Source organism: Glycine max, chromosome 2 (assembly GCF_000004515.6).
Source record: "Glycine max cultivar Williams 82 chromosome 2, Glycine_max_v4.0, whole genome shotgun sequence".
In the NCBI taxonomy this organism is placed as follows: Eukaryota; Viridiplantae; Streptophyta; class Magnoliopsida; order Fabales; family Fabaceae; genus Glycine; species Glycine max.
This window is the reverse complement of record NC_016089.4, coordinates 11,995,130-12,012,760: the sequence shown is the minus strand read 5'-3', so window position 1 is coordinate 12,012,760 and position 17,631 is coordinate 11,995,130. Positions and strand designations below refer to the sequence as shown.

Sequence of the window (17,631 nt, the reverse complement as noted above, 5' to 3'; positions counted from 1 at the left end):
AATGAATGCAAAAACTTCTCAAATAATGTATAACAATATGTACGTATATACATATTTTTAAATTATATAATTTTATTAATAAATCAAGTACAAATAATACAATAAATCTTATTACCAATTAATTCAAGTAAACAAATAAAATTTTAAGAATATAAACAAAATTAAGAGCTTAAATTGAAGCCTAAGGTGGCTGTCTCATTGGCACCACTCTATATTTAACAATTTTATATTTCTTAATAGATTTTAATCTATAATAACGAGTAGTGTGTTCAAAAATATTTTCCTAGTTCTCTTCTAAACCAAGTATCACTGTCACACTTAAAAAGTATTTTTGTAAGTGTTGTTTCACTTATGGATAGATTGAACTCTTGCTCATATACGACTGAGTATGGTATAGGAATAAAGTGTGGAGTAGTGAGAAGCATATATCTCACTTTCTTACAACATACTAAAATATTATTTCTTACAAAACACTAAATACGTAAAGATATAACAAACAGTTATATAATGATGTTACGTAACTATCGTACCATAGTGTTTGAATTTAATTACACATCTAAGATTACATAGCATGCAATCAATTTAACGAAAATCCAAATGACAAACGTAGTCAGTGTGATTGATCCTTATGTTAATGAATCTTCTTCTGGTTAAATTCCATCAAAAAATAGAGCATAAAGTCTTTAGGTTGTGATGTGAAGTTAAGGTCCATCAACTGGTGACAAGCACTCTTGTGGGTTTGAGTAGAAATAATCCTCTTCCTTGGGTTTTCCAGGCACCACTGATCTTGTACTTGGGTTCCCTACACGGTCTGAATGAGCTACCTTCACTGAAGTGGAGAACTGGTTCCAATTTATGGTCCCATTTTTGTACTGGTCTATGAGTTTCACCAGAATTTTTCTGTTTAAAAGAATTGTCTTCTTGAATCCCAAGTACCTGAAAGCATCTTAAAATTAATTATCTTTAGATGGTCAAGAACATGCTAACCTATTTCATGCCTTTATATGTGATATGCGAGGATGAGCCTGACATATTATTAGAATGAGAACGGTCTCTTTGCATATGCAAGGATAAGGCTACGTGCAATGATCCTCTCCCATGTCTTTGCTTAGGGTGGATTCTCCAGATTCTGAGGTATGTTAGTTTTTTTTTAGTTTTTTTTTTATGTGATATGGATCTAAGTATTCCAATTTACAAGAATGAATTAATAATACTCAATTATATGTCATATGAAGATTAATTGGGACTATACGCCTAATATTTTTTTCCTTCATATGGTTAATGCAACAAAATATGATTTATGCACCTTCTGTGGCCCTCAACCAGTTTTGCCATGTTCCCTTTGTATGAGGGAACAAAGATATCACTTTCTATTGACACGTAATAATCCAATGCTGCCATTTGGTTTGAATGATTCCGGAAAGGATCAAGCTCTGAGGGTTCCAATAATGTCTCCTTCTTAACCTATTGAGATAATTAATAGATAATAAATCAATGTTCCTTTTGTATAAATTGCCAAATATTGTTAATTGGAGTTCTGAAAATGTTGTGTTTACCAACCAGATTTGGGAAGGCTTCTCTGAGACTTGCCATTCTTTTCTCTGGTTTGTATATGTCCCCAGCAGCAATATAAACTTGAATATTACGATCAATGTCCAATGCACGTAGTGTTAGAGCAGTTTCCTCAGGAGTCAGAGGGCAACTACCATCTTTTCTTTTCTTCTCAGAATCTATCTCTTTCTCTTTCCACCATGGATAAGCATATCTAAACAAATTTCAAGAGCAAACAATGATTTTAGTGTACTATATTATGAGAAATGTACTTTTCACAATACTTGTCATATGTGAAAAACCCATGATAATTTCACACTCCTTTTTACCATACTTGCTTTACATCCTTACTTAATGGTTTAGACACGTGCAAAGAAAGTCACTTGAAGTATCTGTAAAGATAGTTGATTGTATGGTTTTTAAATTTTAACGGAGTGAAACCAAGAAAAACATTAAGGAAATTATTAAGAAGATATTTGTTTTGCTGTTGAAAATGCTACAGCGTGTTCCAATATATATCCAATGGATGAACGGAAAAATAAGGGTGAAGATCCTTTTACAAACTTAAATTTAAGCTCTCCCAACGTTTACTGAAACATGAACTAAGTGGGATGTTATGGCAAAAAAAATGATGAGATTTTGGTCTTTTACCAAATTTAATGGTGTTGTGTGATCTATATAATCTATCTTACCTAGTGAGACAAGGCTTCTTTTGTACTTGTGTCAAATGTTTCATATATATGTATATATATATATATATAAAACATACAAGTTGACCCAACAATTCTTATCACATGTGAGAGGGGATGTTAGGCAGTGTCAAAGTGTGCAACGCCAAATGATACTTTTTCTATGTAGAAATACTAGTCACAGAGAAAATGCTCAAGTTCAATTAAAATTTTGTTGGATTAGTGTGCTTTAAATGGTTGATTGTGTGCAAGTGTACAAGTGTGCAAATATCAAACACCAGAATTAGAACTAGAACTGGTTTTCCCGTGTTGAAGAAAATAATGTTGCTTACCTCATTTTTGTTAACTGATCAATCTCTTCCTTGTTGCATCCTTCATTGCAACCAGTGAAAGCTATCATGTCCATTTCATATCTCAGATGAAGTGACAAGAAAGGCCCTCTCTCCTTAAGAATCTTAACAATCTTCTTGGCCAATTGTTCAATTGGAGGAACAAATCTCAAAGCATGGTAGTTCACTCGGCATCTAAGTCTCTGAACTTCCTCAGGAATTCCATTATTTGCAAGTCTTGCATCCGATTTAGTGAAGTGTACTATCCCATATGATTTTATCCGGGGAAGAATCTTTTTTTTTTTAATATTCGAAAATTGAAGTTAGTTTCTATATGATTTGACAAGATATGCACATTAATTATTGTAATTTGTAACTTTATGCTAGAAGGTTACCTACCACATCATAGTAATATGTCATATTTGACCAACTAATGGGTGGCATGGAATAGATGGACTCTGTTTCCACCTTCTTTTGTTGGGGAGGAAACTCTTTCAGGATCCGAACCTCATCTCTCATTGAATTGATGAAATAATCCACATCGAATATATCTTTGAATTGGCTGCCATAATCAGCACACAATTTTTAATGTATCATTTCCTTTTTGCTTCATAACCAAATAGCTAGCTAGCTTGTTCAATGGGTCCTTCCTAATGTATCCATGCCTAAAAAATTTAGTAAAAATAATTAAATTACACTAGCTTTTCTTGAAATTTTGTTAAATTTCTCTCGATTCTCTTTTTTTCTCTCTCCCTATAATAACCCTATTAGTTGGTCGCAAAACATTCTACTAACACAACCTATACACATTGTATCAACCCTATTAATTATTTGAAAAATATTAAGGTATATTCCTTTAAGGAAATTGCTGTAAACCTTAAAAAACAAAGGGTTTTGTACAATTTTTGAAAAACTCCAAAAGATTGTAATTTACTCTAGAGAAAAATAGTGAAAGGGAACAAACTGGCTCCACTCACCTGTGATCATTCCAAAAGGAGGTATTATCCAGCTCAGGAACTATTAGTGTAACATTTAAATATCTTGCAATGGTAACCATGTCACATATCTGCACAAATTGAGAAAATAATAATAATTAGGAATGCTATTAACCATGGAAAGCGAGCAATTGCACGCATAAAAAAATGCAAGTATTGTATCAATGACAAAAGCTTACTCCAGCTCGCATTTGATTCAATCCTCCATTGGAAGAAACTATTAGATACCCATTATTATTCTCGTAAATCCCTGCATGGAAAACATAGGGGATAAGATATTACTTGTTGCTATTCCATTTTGGTTAGTCTTTGGGAGTTATAATCCGTGGAACTTAGCCTGATTTGGAAACCTTGATGTGTGCAAATTCATGCGATGCGTATGGTGGACAAAATGCACAATGATTAAGTGCTAGTTTAGTGCTTGCGTGCAACTACAAGCAAGATTTTAACGTGTGATTCATTTTCAGTTATTCCAAAAAAAAATTTAAGAAAAAAGGTAAATTGTGATTTTATTCCTGGACCAGGGTAGACAGATAAAGGCAAAACCTTATTTGGTGGTTTATGCCTTTTGGGTTATATAGGTAACTGAAAGTAAAATTAATATATCTTTCATTCATATTATCTTTTACTATTTATGAAATTCTTATCAATTAAAAAAAAAAGAAAGAATATAAGTTACCTTCGTATGGTGTAATGGTATAATATTATCTGTTATGAGTTAATTTATAGCAAAGTTTAGAATCACCAGTGCATCACCTAATGGGGCCCGCAACCAAATTAGGCAGCGATTGTGAATCTTATTGGCTACATGGGGTTGCATTATTAGACTAAAATGCAAAAACAACTTTAACCGCAATGTAAAACCTTATTTCTTAGAGTTTAATTGTTACAGTATATACTAGTTTTAAAACTAGTATATACTGTAACAATTAAACTCTAATATATTGTACACTGTTAATTACTTTTGTGTATGATATGTGTTAGTTAAGATAAGATTCAAATTTTTTAAAATATAAGCGCATACAAATTAAATCCTACTTCTCAATAGATAGTGAGACAAAATTAACTTTCATTTCTACAGAAAGTGAAACTCTTCATCAATCGTATCTTGTTGAAAACTTTCATAAAAAAATGTGGACAAAACTTGCTAGCAAACTTCAAAATAAATATGGTATAAAAACTGAAATAATATATTGTATAGTTAGACTAAAATAAATTTTTATTATAAAATATTCATATTTTTGGGTTCAGATTTGGTACCTACTAACTTTTATTAATTAGACCTGTTTTTAATTTCTGTCAGTCAAGACAAATTATTATAGGGTATTATTTTTTAAAAATTAAAAGTTTTAAATGCATGTCACGTAAAAATTTACTAGGATCATAGATATGTGGTAGTTCTCAACTACTTGATAATATTAAAACAAACAAATTTTAAAAGGATCAAAACGAAAATAATATAGAGAAAAAATATATTTAAGCCTATATAATTATTAAAAGATGGCATCTTTAGTAGCAACCCTATTATAGTATTTTTAATTCCTCCCACCAGTACTTCTAAATATGTAAATCGCCAGAAAGATCATCATACTAAAAGAATAAGTTGCCAGAAAGATTAAGATACGTACTTTGAGGTGGTAGAGAGGAGGCAGAAGAACGAGTCTTGAACATGGATGGTGTTACCATGTCACCAAGGCCTTTGAATTGCACTACAATGGTCCAAAGCAGCATAACAAATGCAACTCGAAGTGTCCAAAGCTTCAAAAATGATGATCTCCTACGAGCAAGCATAAGAAATCTGAGTTTGTGATCACCCTTTATGCCATCATTTATCAACCCTTTGAATTTCTCATCCTTGACCCCTCCAATGACCAAATTGATTAGTGTTTCATATCTCATCTTACTATATATGGTTTTTCCTTTTTTTACTTTCCTCTAGCTCTGAATCCTCAATAATAACCTTGTTGTAGATCATTAATTATACAGATGCATGTAATTAACTAGCTATGTACTTTTGTATGCAATATGTAATGTTATAATAACAATAATAAATATAAAAGAGAAAAGTTCTCTTTTTAATGATTTATACTACAATGTAAGTGGCAAAAGGATAACAAGGTTTGGAAATGGGTGTGAAGGAGAAATAAAATAAAGAGAAACTTTTCTTAGGAAAAGAAAGAAAGAAAGAAATTAAAACAGAAGAGTTATGTTGGTGTTGAAGGAGAGGAATCACCAAGATATGGTGAATTTAAGGGGATGGATTTCTTAGAACGAAAAGTTGGAAAAGGCAAGGTTATTTAAACCTGAGATTTAGGGCACACATGGTAAGTACTAAGTATGTTGGTAACTTCATTTTACTTTCATTGACAAATCTAAATGAATTAACGCCTTTATACTTTATTGTCTTTATATTATTCTGTGAAATGCTTATATGGGAAAAAAGATTCAACCCTCTCAAGTACAATCACTCTAGATTTGAATCATATATATTAGTTACCTAACAAATGTAACGAATTTCAAATTAAGGATGTACTCTCACTTTTCTGTAACTTACTCTTTTTTTTACACTAGATAAGTTAAAAAAAAGTGTACATCATATATTAATTGATAATCTGGTTAAGAAAATTTTCTATATTAAATAAGGCTAATCTTTCAATATTATTTTGGCCATGTCATTTATTTTATCAGAAATACAAAAGTTATTATAAAGTATTGTATATGATGAGTGAATATTTTATACAATAACGAGGAAATTGAAATTACAAAATAATCTTTGTCTTACGAATTTACACTATAAGAAAAGTGTTGATTTTTTATGGATTTTGATTGGTTAAATGGACTTTCAACGGGATTTTTAAATACTAAATTACTAAGTGATGAAGGTTTTACTAGGATCATCCTAATAACTATCTATGATTTTAGAATTGACATTACGGATAATTTTTTGTCAGTAATATTTTTCATCAATAAAAAATAAAATCCATCGATAACTATATGAAGAAGAAAAAAGACTTATTAAATGTTGTTAAATACATAAGTAGATTTGAATGATTAATGTTGTTAAGTATAATTTATATATATTAATTTTTTTTATTATCGATTAAAAAGGTTTTTAAGATATATTTAAAAATGAAAATTTAAATATATATTAATATAATATATACAAATTCAGATTTGATACACCTATTTGGTTTTTTGAATATAATAAATATCTTTACTCGAATATTAAAGATTTTTTCTCTTATAAGTTACTTTTTTGAAAAATATTCCAATTTATTGAAGCCTAAGTGTAACACTAATGTATGATTATGACCTAATAAAACTCAAGTGTAACACTTATGTTTTTCATGACCCAATAAGTCCAAATGTAATATTAATGATTGACCAAGACTTAAGAAAATCTAGGTGCAGTATTAATGATTGACCAAAACCCAAAAAGACCTATCCGGAATACTAATAATTGATCAATTCTAAAAAAGGTCCAAGTGTAATATGGGTCAAGGATAACACTAATGATGAACCAAGACCTAGTAAAATTTAAGAGTGTATGATTGAACAAGACTTAATAAGACCTATGTATAATATTGATGATTGACCAAGGTCTAATAAGGCCTATGTGTAGTAATAATGATTAACTTAGGCCCAATAAAACTTAGGTGTAATACAAAAATTAAGCAAGATCCAATCAGAGTCAAATGTAACACTAATGATTATCTAAAGCTCAAATGCAATATTGATGATTGACCAAGACTCCATACATAGTATTAATGATTGACCAAAGTCCAATAAAGCCTATGTGTAGTATTAATGATTGATCAAGGATTCAAGGTTCCAAAAGACTTAAGTGTAATGATGATAATTGGGTAATGAGTCAATGATAACACAAATGATTGATTAAGGCCAAATAAAACCTATTGGCTTGTGGACTTGTGGGCGCAATTGTTTCCAAATAGACTTTATTTTACATATATATATATATATATATATATATATATATATATAATAAAAAAATTACTCTTATAAATTATATATGTGTAATAAAAAATATTCTTATAAAAAATAGATATTTTTCATTTAGACCAAAAAACCAGGAAATGTGCCACCTGTCAACATTTTACCGCTGGAAACAAAGAAATGGAACATTATTAGTAAGGAAGCAAACATGCATAATAACAAAGTAGGCAAAAATGCTTTAACTTGTAACAACAAAGCCAACAAAATAACGAAGAAAAGAACATTAAATAAAGAAACAATACCATATTAGACATGCATGATCAATGTTACTATCGGAAACAACTGCTTTAACTTGGAACAACAAAACCAACAAAATAACGAAGAAAAAAACATTGAATAGGGAAAGAATGCCTTATTAGGCAGGAAAGATCAATGTTACTACCAAAAACAAAGAAGTATTAGTTAGGAAGAAAACATGCATAACATCAAACAAAATTAAAACCTTGCTTGTTGGATGCTTCTTCCTGGGTGACCTTGCAAATAGAGACAAACATGCATAACAGTAAAGGAAAAAAAAAGCTTGCCTGTTGGATGCTTCTTCTCAATGAGATCGCACAACTACCAAGCTAAAGACAACTGAAGAAGGAAGAGCTAAACGATGATACAAATGAAGAAACGGGGTTTCTCGACGGGACATCTCGATGGAGACCAGAGAAAGCAAGCGTGCTGCAGAGTGCAACCGCCATTACGTCCACACCAACATGACCGAAGACAACTGGAGAGCAATACACGTGGCCTTGGCCACAAAAGAAAACGGGGCAAAAAATTGAAGGTGCAACACGTAGGCTTGGCCATTGAAGAAAACGGGGGAAAAAATTGGAGGGGCAAAATGATAAAAAACCAGGAAAAGTGTCACATGTCAACATTTTAGGTACGGACATAATAGACTTTTCATTGTTACCAAACTCATGTTCATAGAACTCTAGTATTAACAATGAAACTTTTAAACCGAAAGGACAATTAAAAATTAAGTCCTCCATAATATATAAGATGTCATTTCACTTGTGACACCAGAAGCCGGGTTTCTGGCTTCTGCACCAGTCCATGACTTCAAGTGGTCACTGCTAATTACTGGGTAACTCTTGCCGGCAGTACTTGCACTTTCAGACTTCACTCTTAAGAGCTTCAATCTCTGGCGTCAAAATGAACCAGCTTCCACACAGAATTAGTGAACTACAAAGAAGATTCTGCAGAATGTATAACAAATAGGAAGCTTCTGCATAACAAACTTTAAATCATATTTTAACTTCCCAGTTGTTAATTCCTAATTCAACAGAGCTTGCCAACTTGGCACACATTGAATTGCCTTTCTTAGGTATATTGTGCAGCAAATCCAAGTATTTATCAAGGAGAAGCCATGGAAAATATAACAAGAATCAATAAACAATAAACAGTGATGCAATTTAAAACATTCGGAAAATAATTTACTTTGAAAGATCGATACTGGAGTGGAGACTGGAGAGCTCAGCGATATTGCTACATAGATAATAGATGCTCAAACTTTTCTGCGTCTCTGGAGCCTAGGTATTGACAGTGCACTAGGAGGACAGAATTTTTTCCTTGACCCAAATGAAACTCTTCCACAGATATAAAATAACCTTCCAACTGCTGACTTAATAAACTTATTCATTTAAAATTCCAAAAGCTTTCATGAGGAAAGCATACTCATAAGCTGTTTCGTCACATTGAGCATAGTGTCCACCTTCCCCAAAATGCCCTCCTATCATACTTGTTTTCATGATTACAGTCTGAGAACAATGAGGGCAGGTACTATCTCGTACTTTAGCAACCCACTTAGCACCTTCCCAAACTCCAACCCTGAGAATGAATGTCAAATGCTAATAACATCAACATTATTTAAGTGATTAGAAGTTACTAAATTCATAATTAGGATGTAAAGAGTAAGATTGCCTTGAATCATTAACTGCTGCCGTGACCAAAACTGAAGGAAAGCAACTGCTGTGAGGAATGTTGTCATACGGAGAATAACTAAAAATAGAATCAAAATTTGACTGTATTTGAGGATTTCCAAATTCTTCATAATCCAAAATTGTGAGGGGCAGACTGGGATCCAGCAATGTGTTGCATACATCAAGAAATGGTACCTTCAGATGGGACAATTGAAAAAAAAAATTAATAAAATGTGAAAGATTGGTAAAACCCACTCTCAACTATAAATCAATATGAGTGAAATTATTTAATTAAGTAAATATCACACTTTCTCCTTTTAAATTGATGTAAGAAAAGCAAAGCAAAGCAAAGATCATTAGCACACATATACATGGTAGATGAGCACAACAGCAAAAGGCAAAGAAATTGTACTTTATGGACATCTAAATACAAGTTTCACACAAAGAGGGAGAGAGAGAGAAAGAAAAGGTAAACAGATTCAAACAGCTATATAATATATATCCAGGCTCACTAGGCAAATATGTTTTCAGGGTATCAAAAGCTAATTTTGGCCCTCCAAAGATCATTTTACAGGGTAGGTTATTCATTAAAGAAAGATTTGAAAGTAATTCTCCAAACCCCAAAGTTCTGCCTTTCCGGTTTCAACTAACATTGTACAGTATAAGAATATAATATACTACATCTTTATTAAAGGTTTGAAACAGAATCATTTAGTCTTCAAAATTCTGACAAAAAAATTGCAATACATGAATTTCAGCCAAATAGTAGAGACATGGAAATAATTAAAGAGCTTAAATTTTAAATAGCCAAAATCTTTTCACTGCTCACCATCTCGGAAAAGCTCAAAAGCTATCCTTGACATTAATGTAACAATCACAATTATATAATACTTACTTTTAATATGACAGCACGAAAGAGCTGCGGATGCATATTCATAGCTGCACCAACAAGAAGGCAGCCTGCACTCCATCCAATAGCACTAAGCAGATCACTCTGAACATAACCCTCATTAACCAGGTAGTTGCCACAGGATACAAAATCAAATATTGAATTGAGTTTGTTTAATCCACTCCCAGATTTATGCCATGAAGGACCTCCACCACCACCACCTCTGGTGTAACACAGGTTGCCACATACTTTAATTTTAAAATATACATGGAAATTTAAAAAATCATATAATAAAATCATATCCCATTTGTCATGGTCAACAGGGAAATAACATGTAAAACATTCAATTTCATTAATCAAATTGCACGCATATCATAAGAAACAAGCCAGTGTCATATATGAAAGAACAAAAAGCAAACCAACAGAAATATAGAGATAAATGTCAGGAACCCAACCTAACATCAGCGAATGCCACTACCCAACCACGGTCCAGTAAACTAAGGTGATCTGAACACCAGCTCTTATCCAGATCTTCTCCATATGCCCCGTAGCTTACCAAGAGTCCTGGGGATTGACCCTTCTTCCAGGATTCTCTAGAGTACACAATGGTTAGTGGAACCCTTACACCGTCATCGGAAATAACTTCCTCCCTCTGACAACAGTATACATGAGAAAAGTCTTTCCATCTTTGTGAATTAAAGTTAGTGGCACACTCTTTGTTATCACCGTGTGCCTCTTGAATTTTACTCTTGTTTTTATTTAGCACAAAAGTTGGGATGCATGACTGACCAACAGAATCACAGTTCACTTCCTCTTGATGCACAATTGAATATGTATGTCTTGACATGTCATAGTCAACAATTACATCCGGCATCTGTGCACTCACCCAAACCCGACAAAAGTAAAGAAGTTTAATATATAAGTTTCAAAGTTAAAACAGCAAGATATAATACTTCAATGATCATAAACATTAAATGATAAATAGACATTTATGAATTTAAAGTACTGTTAATAATTATGTATGCTCACTGAGTAGTTTTGAGATATGCCAATATGCAACAATTGATTCAATAACTGATGACCTAAAATTACAAAATCTGAAGCTAAACTATAGTCACAACTCACAAGTCACAGTATTATTGAATGCATCAAAGGCTCATCTCTCACAATTATAAATAAATAGCCTTTATAGTGTCTCCAAAATATAGATTATAAAGGGTAACGGAAAAACAGGATGTATAGATGTGGAGTTGATCAGTGAAAATTACAACCAAATCTTTCTTTTCAAGTCTTCTAGTTTTGTACATAATTTAATGAAGCAATACAAACAGGATGAATTACATTGAAAAAGGAACTTTGTATATAAATCAAAATCAAAATTTCAGATCATACCTCTAAATGGGCATAGTGAATTATGCAAAGCAACATAATAAACAGACATTCAAATACATATATTGATAAATCAAAAATGTGAATTCTGACAAGTATTCAATGCCACCCTCAAAACACCCACAAAGTTCAATATTAGTAGACTATTAATTATAAAATCTTTACAAAAACATTCATATTTAATGATCAGATGAATTAAGAAAATCATCACTGAATCTACAAATGTGAGTTGCATTCCTAATTATTAGTAGTCATACCACAGGTGATGAAAGCACCACACGGTAAACCATGTTGAGAAAGTCGTGATTTGAACCAGGACTGACACTGCATGTATTTGATGGCAGAGGAAAGTACCATGGTTTCAGGTCTTGAATATATACTTGATGCTACAAAGAAATTCAAGGTCAAACATATGCTAATGCACAGGTTTTAAATTTGAAATTTGGAATAAAATAGTTTAGTTATGAATGAAGCTTTATATCAAAAACAACCACTGATACATTCTAGGGGTCAATTGCAAACTACCAGCTGCAGGAAATGTCTAAAAGGTTCACAATCTCTGTAAAAAGATCCCATCCAACAAAGTTCATCTACCACTTTGGAGTTGAACATTCATATTCACATAATGTTACGGGCTCTTCAGGAAATGGGAAAATAAGAGGCACTGAAATCCACTATTGAGTATTGACATGTTCATGGTACAGTAGTGTATGTCATTGCAACAAAATACTTTAATATCTAATGACTCGACTTGTAAAACAAGTATAGACACAGCAAAACAGCAATATAGATTCTGTTTTTATGGCCATTTCAATTATACTCTTCTAAGCATATCTATATCTTCATCAAATTACTAAATGAGAATAGTATTGGATGAACATCATACGCCCTGGAAGGAATGTGTCCACAAAGGAATAACGAAAGGAAATGCAGTGACAAACTCTTTTGTGTTATCGTATTGGAGTATCCTTTGTCTTTTCTGTAGTTCACAGGGCATATTCATCAGGATCAAATGGCTTACATGCTGCAGAGGCAAACTAGAAGAATATATGGTGATGTAAACCTTTCAATTCAGTGGTAAACAACAAATGTTGGTAAAATTGCAATTCATATACCTTGAAATCAATTTGCATAGGTAAGTTCAATGAGCATAGCAGAGGAAGACCTTTCTTAGTGAAGAAAAGAACCAGATATCCATTAAAAATGTCCATATCACATAGGCTTGTATCTTTATCAGGAAGGATGATACTCTGAAGTTGAAACATAAGCATAACAGAGAAGTTAGAGACACAATAGTATTTTCACACGCACACACAGATAATAGAGAACTCAAAATCAAGATGTATGAAACTGATCACAAAACCTGAAATTTAGCTGACTCTACATCCTCAATTCGGGATCTAACCAGGTAATAACCTTGACCAGACCATTCAGCATCAGGAATAGGAGCATTGGTAAGAATATAAAATAAACCAGAGTGATGTTCCACAAAGTACTGTACACCAGAAGTACGATTACATATTTTCTGTAAACCATTTGATGGATTGACCGAATCTATAACATAAACCTGTGATAAGCATCAAGATCAACATATCACTAGAAAATAATAATTTCATTATGTATTCATATAATAAGACCAATAAATTCCTTCCTCGGATGAAGTTCTTGAGTTTGAATTCACGGTTATGAATTTGCCGTCTTTTGTGCTTGTTATGTCCACACAAAAACTGGAATTGTTTTCAGTAAATACTGCGAGATCATCCTCATGATCATATCCAAGTCTTCTGCAGAGAACCCTGACATAATATCATACGACAGTTAGGATGGCATCTTAAGCTAAAACCCATTCCTTTTCCCAACCCCGAAAAGTGACAAAAAGAAAATCCAATCGTGAGATTTTGCCTGTAAGGTCGCTGATTTTCATCTGATAGAGTATAAAACAGATAACTTGCGTCTTGAGCCCATGCCAAGCTAACAGCACCATAAACTTCCAATTTTGGGTCTATTAATCCACTTCTAAGGTCTTTTATCTGGAGAGTGAATCGTTCACCACCGGAAATATCAAGTGTGTATGCAAGGTAGTTGTGGTCAGGTGATACTCTGCATGTTCCAACATTGACATACCCTGCAAAGTTGACTACATTGTCAGCAATCGCCAATAGGAGAGAAAAAAAATGAATTTAAAGAAGAATTTAACATTTAAACAATATGGGTGCAAACTATCCCATGAAGGCTGGTCAAATGTCCAAATTGCGAACCTTTAAAACCAAAGAGAAACAAGATTAATAGCTAAACATGTCATGCTTGCATTCTGTTTCAATTAATTACAACACATTTTATCAACAATGCTAGATGCAGTAAACTGGTACTTAACTAATTTCATTAAAAATTGACAGAGTAAAGATGTCATGTTTCTGTCAGATATGAATGATTCTATTGATATCAGCTCCCATTAACAATTGAAAAATCAGAAGTCTAGACTCCAGAACTTCCACTATTATCAATTTTGAAAGTGAATGGAAATACAAAACAAAAATGGTGAAGGTAGAATAAATCAATCAACATACCATATTTCTCTGCGAGTTCATTCCAGTCAAGTAAAATCTCCTCCCTTTTTGATCTTGTCATTCCATAGTGAAGAAAAACATTCTTCATCCAACCGGTTCTCTTTGTTTCCAGCCTCCTACACAGTACAGGATATTCCTTTCCCTCTGGAATATACTGGTAATACAGCCTGATCAAGAGAAGGTGAAAAATGTAATTGATTATACTCAAAATGAACCTAAGTGTAGAGAAATGGTACATTGCTATAGTTAGTTTCTCACTTTCTCACTCACAACAGTTCTATAGTATAGTTGCATTTATATTAGTTCTACATTATCTATTCAGCAATTGCCATAATACACAAAAATATCAGCACGTGACACCCAATTCTTTGCACCTCAAGCAATATATGTGCGTGCATAATCAGGTGAAATAAACTTGACAATGAAAGCAAGCATCAATATGCAATAGTCAAGATTAGAATCAAGTAGAAACAATTGTCTAACACGTCATCACTAATCTGCTTAATTTTTTATTTTCGGATAATTCATTAATTTGGTCTGTAAAATTATGAACAGAAGTACCATTTTTAGTCTCTAAAATTATATAAAAAAAATATAGACTTTAATTTCTATGCACTGTCAGTGTAAAAGCTTTTGAGGAGTGTTAACCACACTCTGTAACTCACTCTTATTAACACCCCTGATATTAGTTAAAAGTTATTGAAATCTACAAAATCATGAGAGGTCAGGCATTTCAGAAATCATGATAGATATGAGTATTAAGCTAAGCTAATTAGTGTAAGAGTCAACCAACTTACTACACAATATCACAATGTGTGATTAGATGACATTTTAATCAGTGTAAAATGACATCATTATAATTTCACAGACTAAACTAACCTATCTTGGTAATTTCAGGCATTAACATGGTGGTGCATTACTCTCTATTTTTTCATATGGTACGGAGAATTAATAAAAACCAAAAAGAAAAAAGGAGAACCAACCAGGGTCCCCAACGCTCAGGGGGAGTTAACACAGTGGGTGGCAATCGCGCTTTCATCTCAGACGACAGAACGGAACGGAGTTCGACGGTGTCAGCCATAAAAGCATCGGCGTAGCTGTTTTCGCGGTTGAGATGGTCCAACAGATTCGGGTCGTCGGTGTTGGACATCCAGTGATAGGGGTCCTGCCACTTCTTCCCGTGAACCGACACCGTGAACGGCACCTTCTTCGGTGACGGCGGAGCTTGCGGCGGTGCCGGAGAGGGATTCCGCCGCCGGCACGCGGAAGAGAAGGAGGAAGAGGGTGTGAATGTGATGATGGTGCGGCATGACCTGGTGAGGGTGAGTGTGGTGTTTTTGGAGTGAGCAAGTGCGCGGAATAATGCCATCGCAAAAAAAGTTTCTCTAATTCGAATGAAGTTATTTGTATGTATTTACCATCATAAATATTTGATCTTCGAATTTGTTGGTCACCGCAAAGATTATTTGTTTGAAAGATAGAAAATTAAACTTTTGTCTCATAATTTATAAAAAAAAAATATGATAAATTTGTCCTTTAGTTTTCTCCTTAACTCAACCGGAAGTATCTATTTTCATCAGAGTGTTTACGTGTGATGTTGGCTCAATGAAACTATATTATCATTGAGTAAGTTTTGTTTTGTTTTTTTAATTATTTTTGTATTTTCTCTTTTTCTCTAGTGTCTCCCTTCCTCCTCCATCAAGGTGAATCCGTGGAACATTGATGAAGTCTTTGAGGCCATGAATTCGACTATCACAATGTCGGAGGCAGAGAAGCATTGTTGTTTTAAGAATATCGGAATCTGGTGGCCATATCAATTCAGTTTACTAAAAGATTAAAAATGTTGAAAAATTGATGTGATCTGAATTGATTCGGGAGAGTCTTTGGTTGATCCAGAATGTTGAACCAAGTGAGTCTTTGGTTGAATTAAGTGTTGTTTCCTTACAAAAAAAGACTGAATTTTTCTTATCTCATAATGCTTGTTTGTGTTTGTAACTTATTTATGGTGTTGACACAAATATTGATTATTATTTGAGATATTAGATATTTTATAATGATAATCATTTTAAATTTAGGATATTGGATAATTAAATTATATTAGTTATTTAGTTGTATTATTTTTATTTTTTTATTTTTTTAATGTACAACGGATCAAATTGATGACTCATCAACCTAGTGTTTTAGTTGAATAAGAATTGTTTGAACAAATATTTTTCTTCCTATGAGAAATTAGGTCTCTCTAAGTTTACTTCATAGGGTATTTTCTTTGTTCTTATATATAAGATTTAATTACTTAATTCATTAAGATTTATCTTAAAATAATTAGTTAGCTTATAGCAATAAATTTATCTTAAATTTATAATATTTTTCAAAATTATCCATGTCATTAAGACTCATTTCTTTTGTAATTGTTTGTCAATAAATTTTCTCTCTTGAAGGAATTTTTAGTAAAGTAATTAATGTAAAAAATATTATAAATTAAATTTTATAAAAAGGAATAAATATTAATTTAAACTTAAGTATTATAAATAGGAATGAAATTGAGAAAAAACTAAAGTCTTATCTTAATTAGAGATAATATTAATATAATATATATGTGAAGGATATTTCTTATTCTATAAGTTAACTTTTAGGATTAAGTTAGGATCAAACTTATACTTATATTTTAAGAAAGAGATATTGGATTTTCATGTTATTGAAAATTGGTAAATGTTGGGTTTTGGTAATTTTTGCTAATAATATTTTTTTATGTTCTTTGCTTGTTGGCAGGTGGAGCAAGTATTACAGAAAAACAATCTAGTACAGAATGATACTTTCATAGGTTGATTTTAAAAGGTCAATACCTAGAAATATACAGATTGGTTGATTCATGTTCTTTGCATAACTTGCAGTAAAAAAAATAAAAAAAATTGTATGACATGGATTATGACTTTCTGCTCCGTTCAATGAAAACATGCCTAACAACCATCATTCCACAATAAAATAATAGGCGGAGGAAGAGGAGAACATGGAGTTGATTTGTTCAATGTGTCGAGATTTCAACGTGTAAATAGAAGGCGTAGAAGTGACACTCAATCACCAAGATTTTTGAGCTGAAAAACGACGTGAAAGAAGAGAACTGCCACTGGAGATCGAAATGGTGCTGAAACTTGAATTCTAGGGAGGAAGAGGGGTGCACCACAGAAAGACAATAAAAATAAAACAAAAAATAAAACTTATTTAAGGATAATTTAGTCTGATCGAGTCAACGTCACACTTAAGCACCATTTTTTATGATAAATAAGTTGAAAGGTGTGAT

The 17,631-nt window shown here is 32.4% G+C and overlaps 2 protein-coding genes across 4 annotated transcripts; both read right to left on the bottom strand.

Moving 5' to 3' along the window:
• Positions 1 to 508: 508 nt before the first annotated feature.
• LOC100780054 (rhamnogalacturonan I rhamnosyltransferase 1) lies at positions 509 to 9,143 on the bottom strand. Of its 3 annotated transcripts, XM_014766749.3 has the most exons (10): positions 8,103 to 8,265; positions 5,193 to 5,341; positions 3,744 to 3,814; positions 3,547 to 3,635; positions 2,969 to 3,131; positions 2,573 to 2,862; positions 1,561 to 1,765; positions 1,307 to 1,464; positions 988 to 1,129; positions 769 to 900 (listed from the first exon to the last, which is right to left on the bottom strand). In XM_014766749.3, exons 2-9 carry the CDS (start codon positions 5,293 to 5,295, stop codon positions 988 to 990), a joined length of 1,221 nt encoding a protein of 406 aa, XP_014622235.2. In that variant the 5' UTR covers positions 5,296 to 5,341; positions 8,103 to 8,265; the 3' UTR covers positions 769 to 900. The 3 variants fall into 3 exon arrangements, with proteins under 3 accessions (XP_025981148.1, XP_006574968.2, XP_014622235.2); XM_026125363.2 differs by lacking the exons at positions 988 to 1,129; positions 8,103 to 8,265 and adding an exon at positions 9,007 to 9,143 and having other exon boundaries at positions 509 to 936; XM_006574905.4 differs by lacking the exon at positions 988 to 1,129 and having other exon boundaries at positions 509 to 936.
• Positions 8,451 to 16,230, bottom strand: LOC100779514 (protease 2). The gene is made up of 11 exons (XM_006574904.4): positions 15,317 to 16,230; positions 14,334 to 14,500; positions 13,669 to 13,891; positions 13,418 to 13,562; positions 13,130 to 13,333; positions 12,882 to 13,016; positions 12,024 to 12,152; positions 10,833 to 11,251; positions 10,384 to 10,600; positions 9,490 to 9,683; positions 8,451 to 9,396 (listed from the first exon to the last, which is right to left on the bottom strand). The coding sequence occupies exons 1-11, from the start codon at positions 15,700 to 15,702 to the stop codon at positions 9,201 to 9,203; spliced, it is 2,415 nt and encodes an 804-aa protein (XP_006574967.1). The 5' UTR covers positions 15,703 to 16,230; the 3' UTR covers positions 8,451 to 9,200.
• Between the last annotated feature and the right edge of the window lie 1,401 nt (positions 16,231 to 17,631).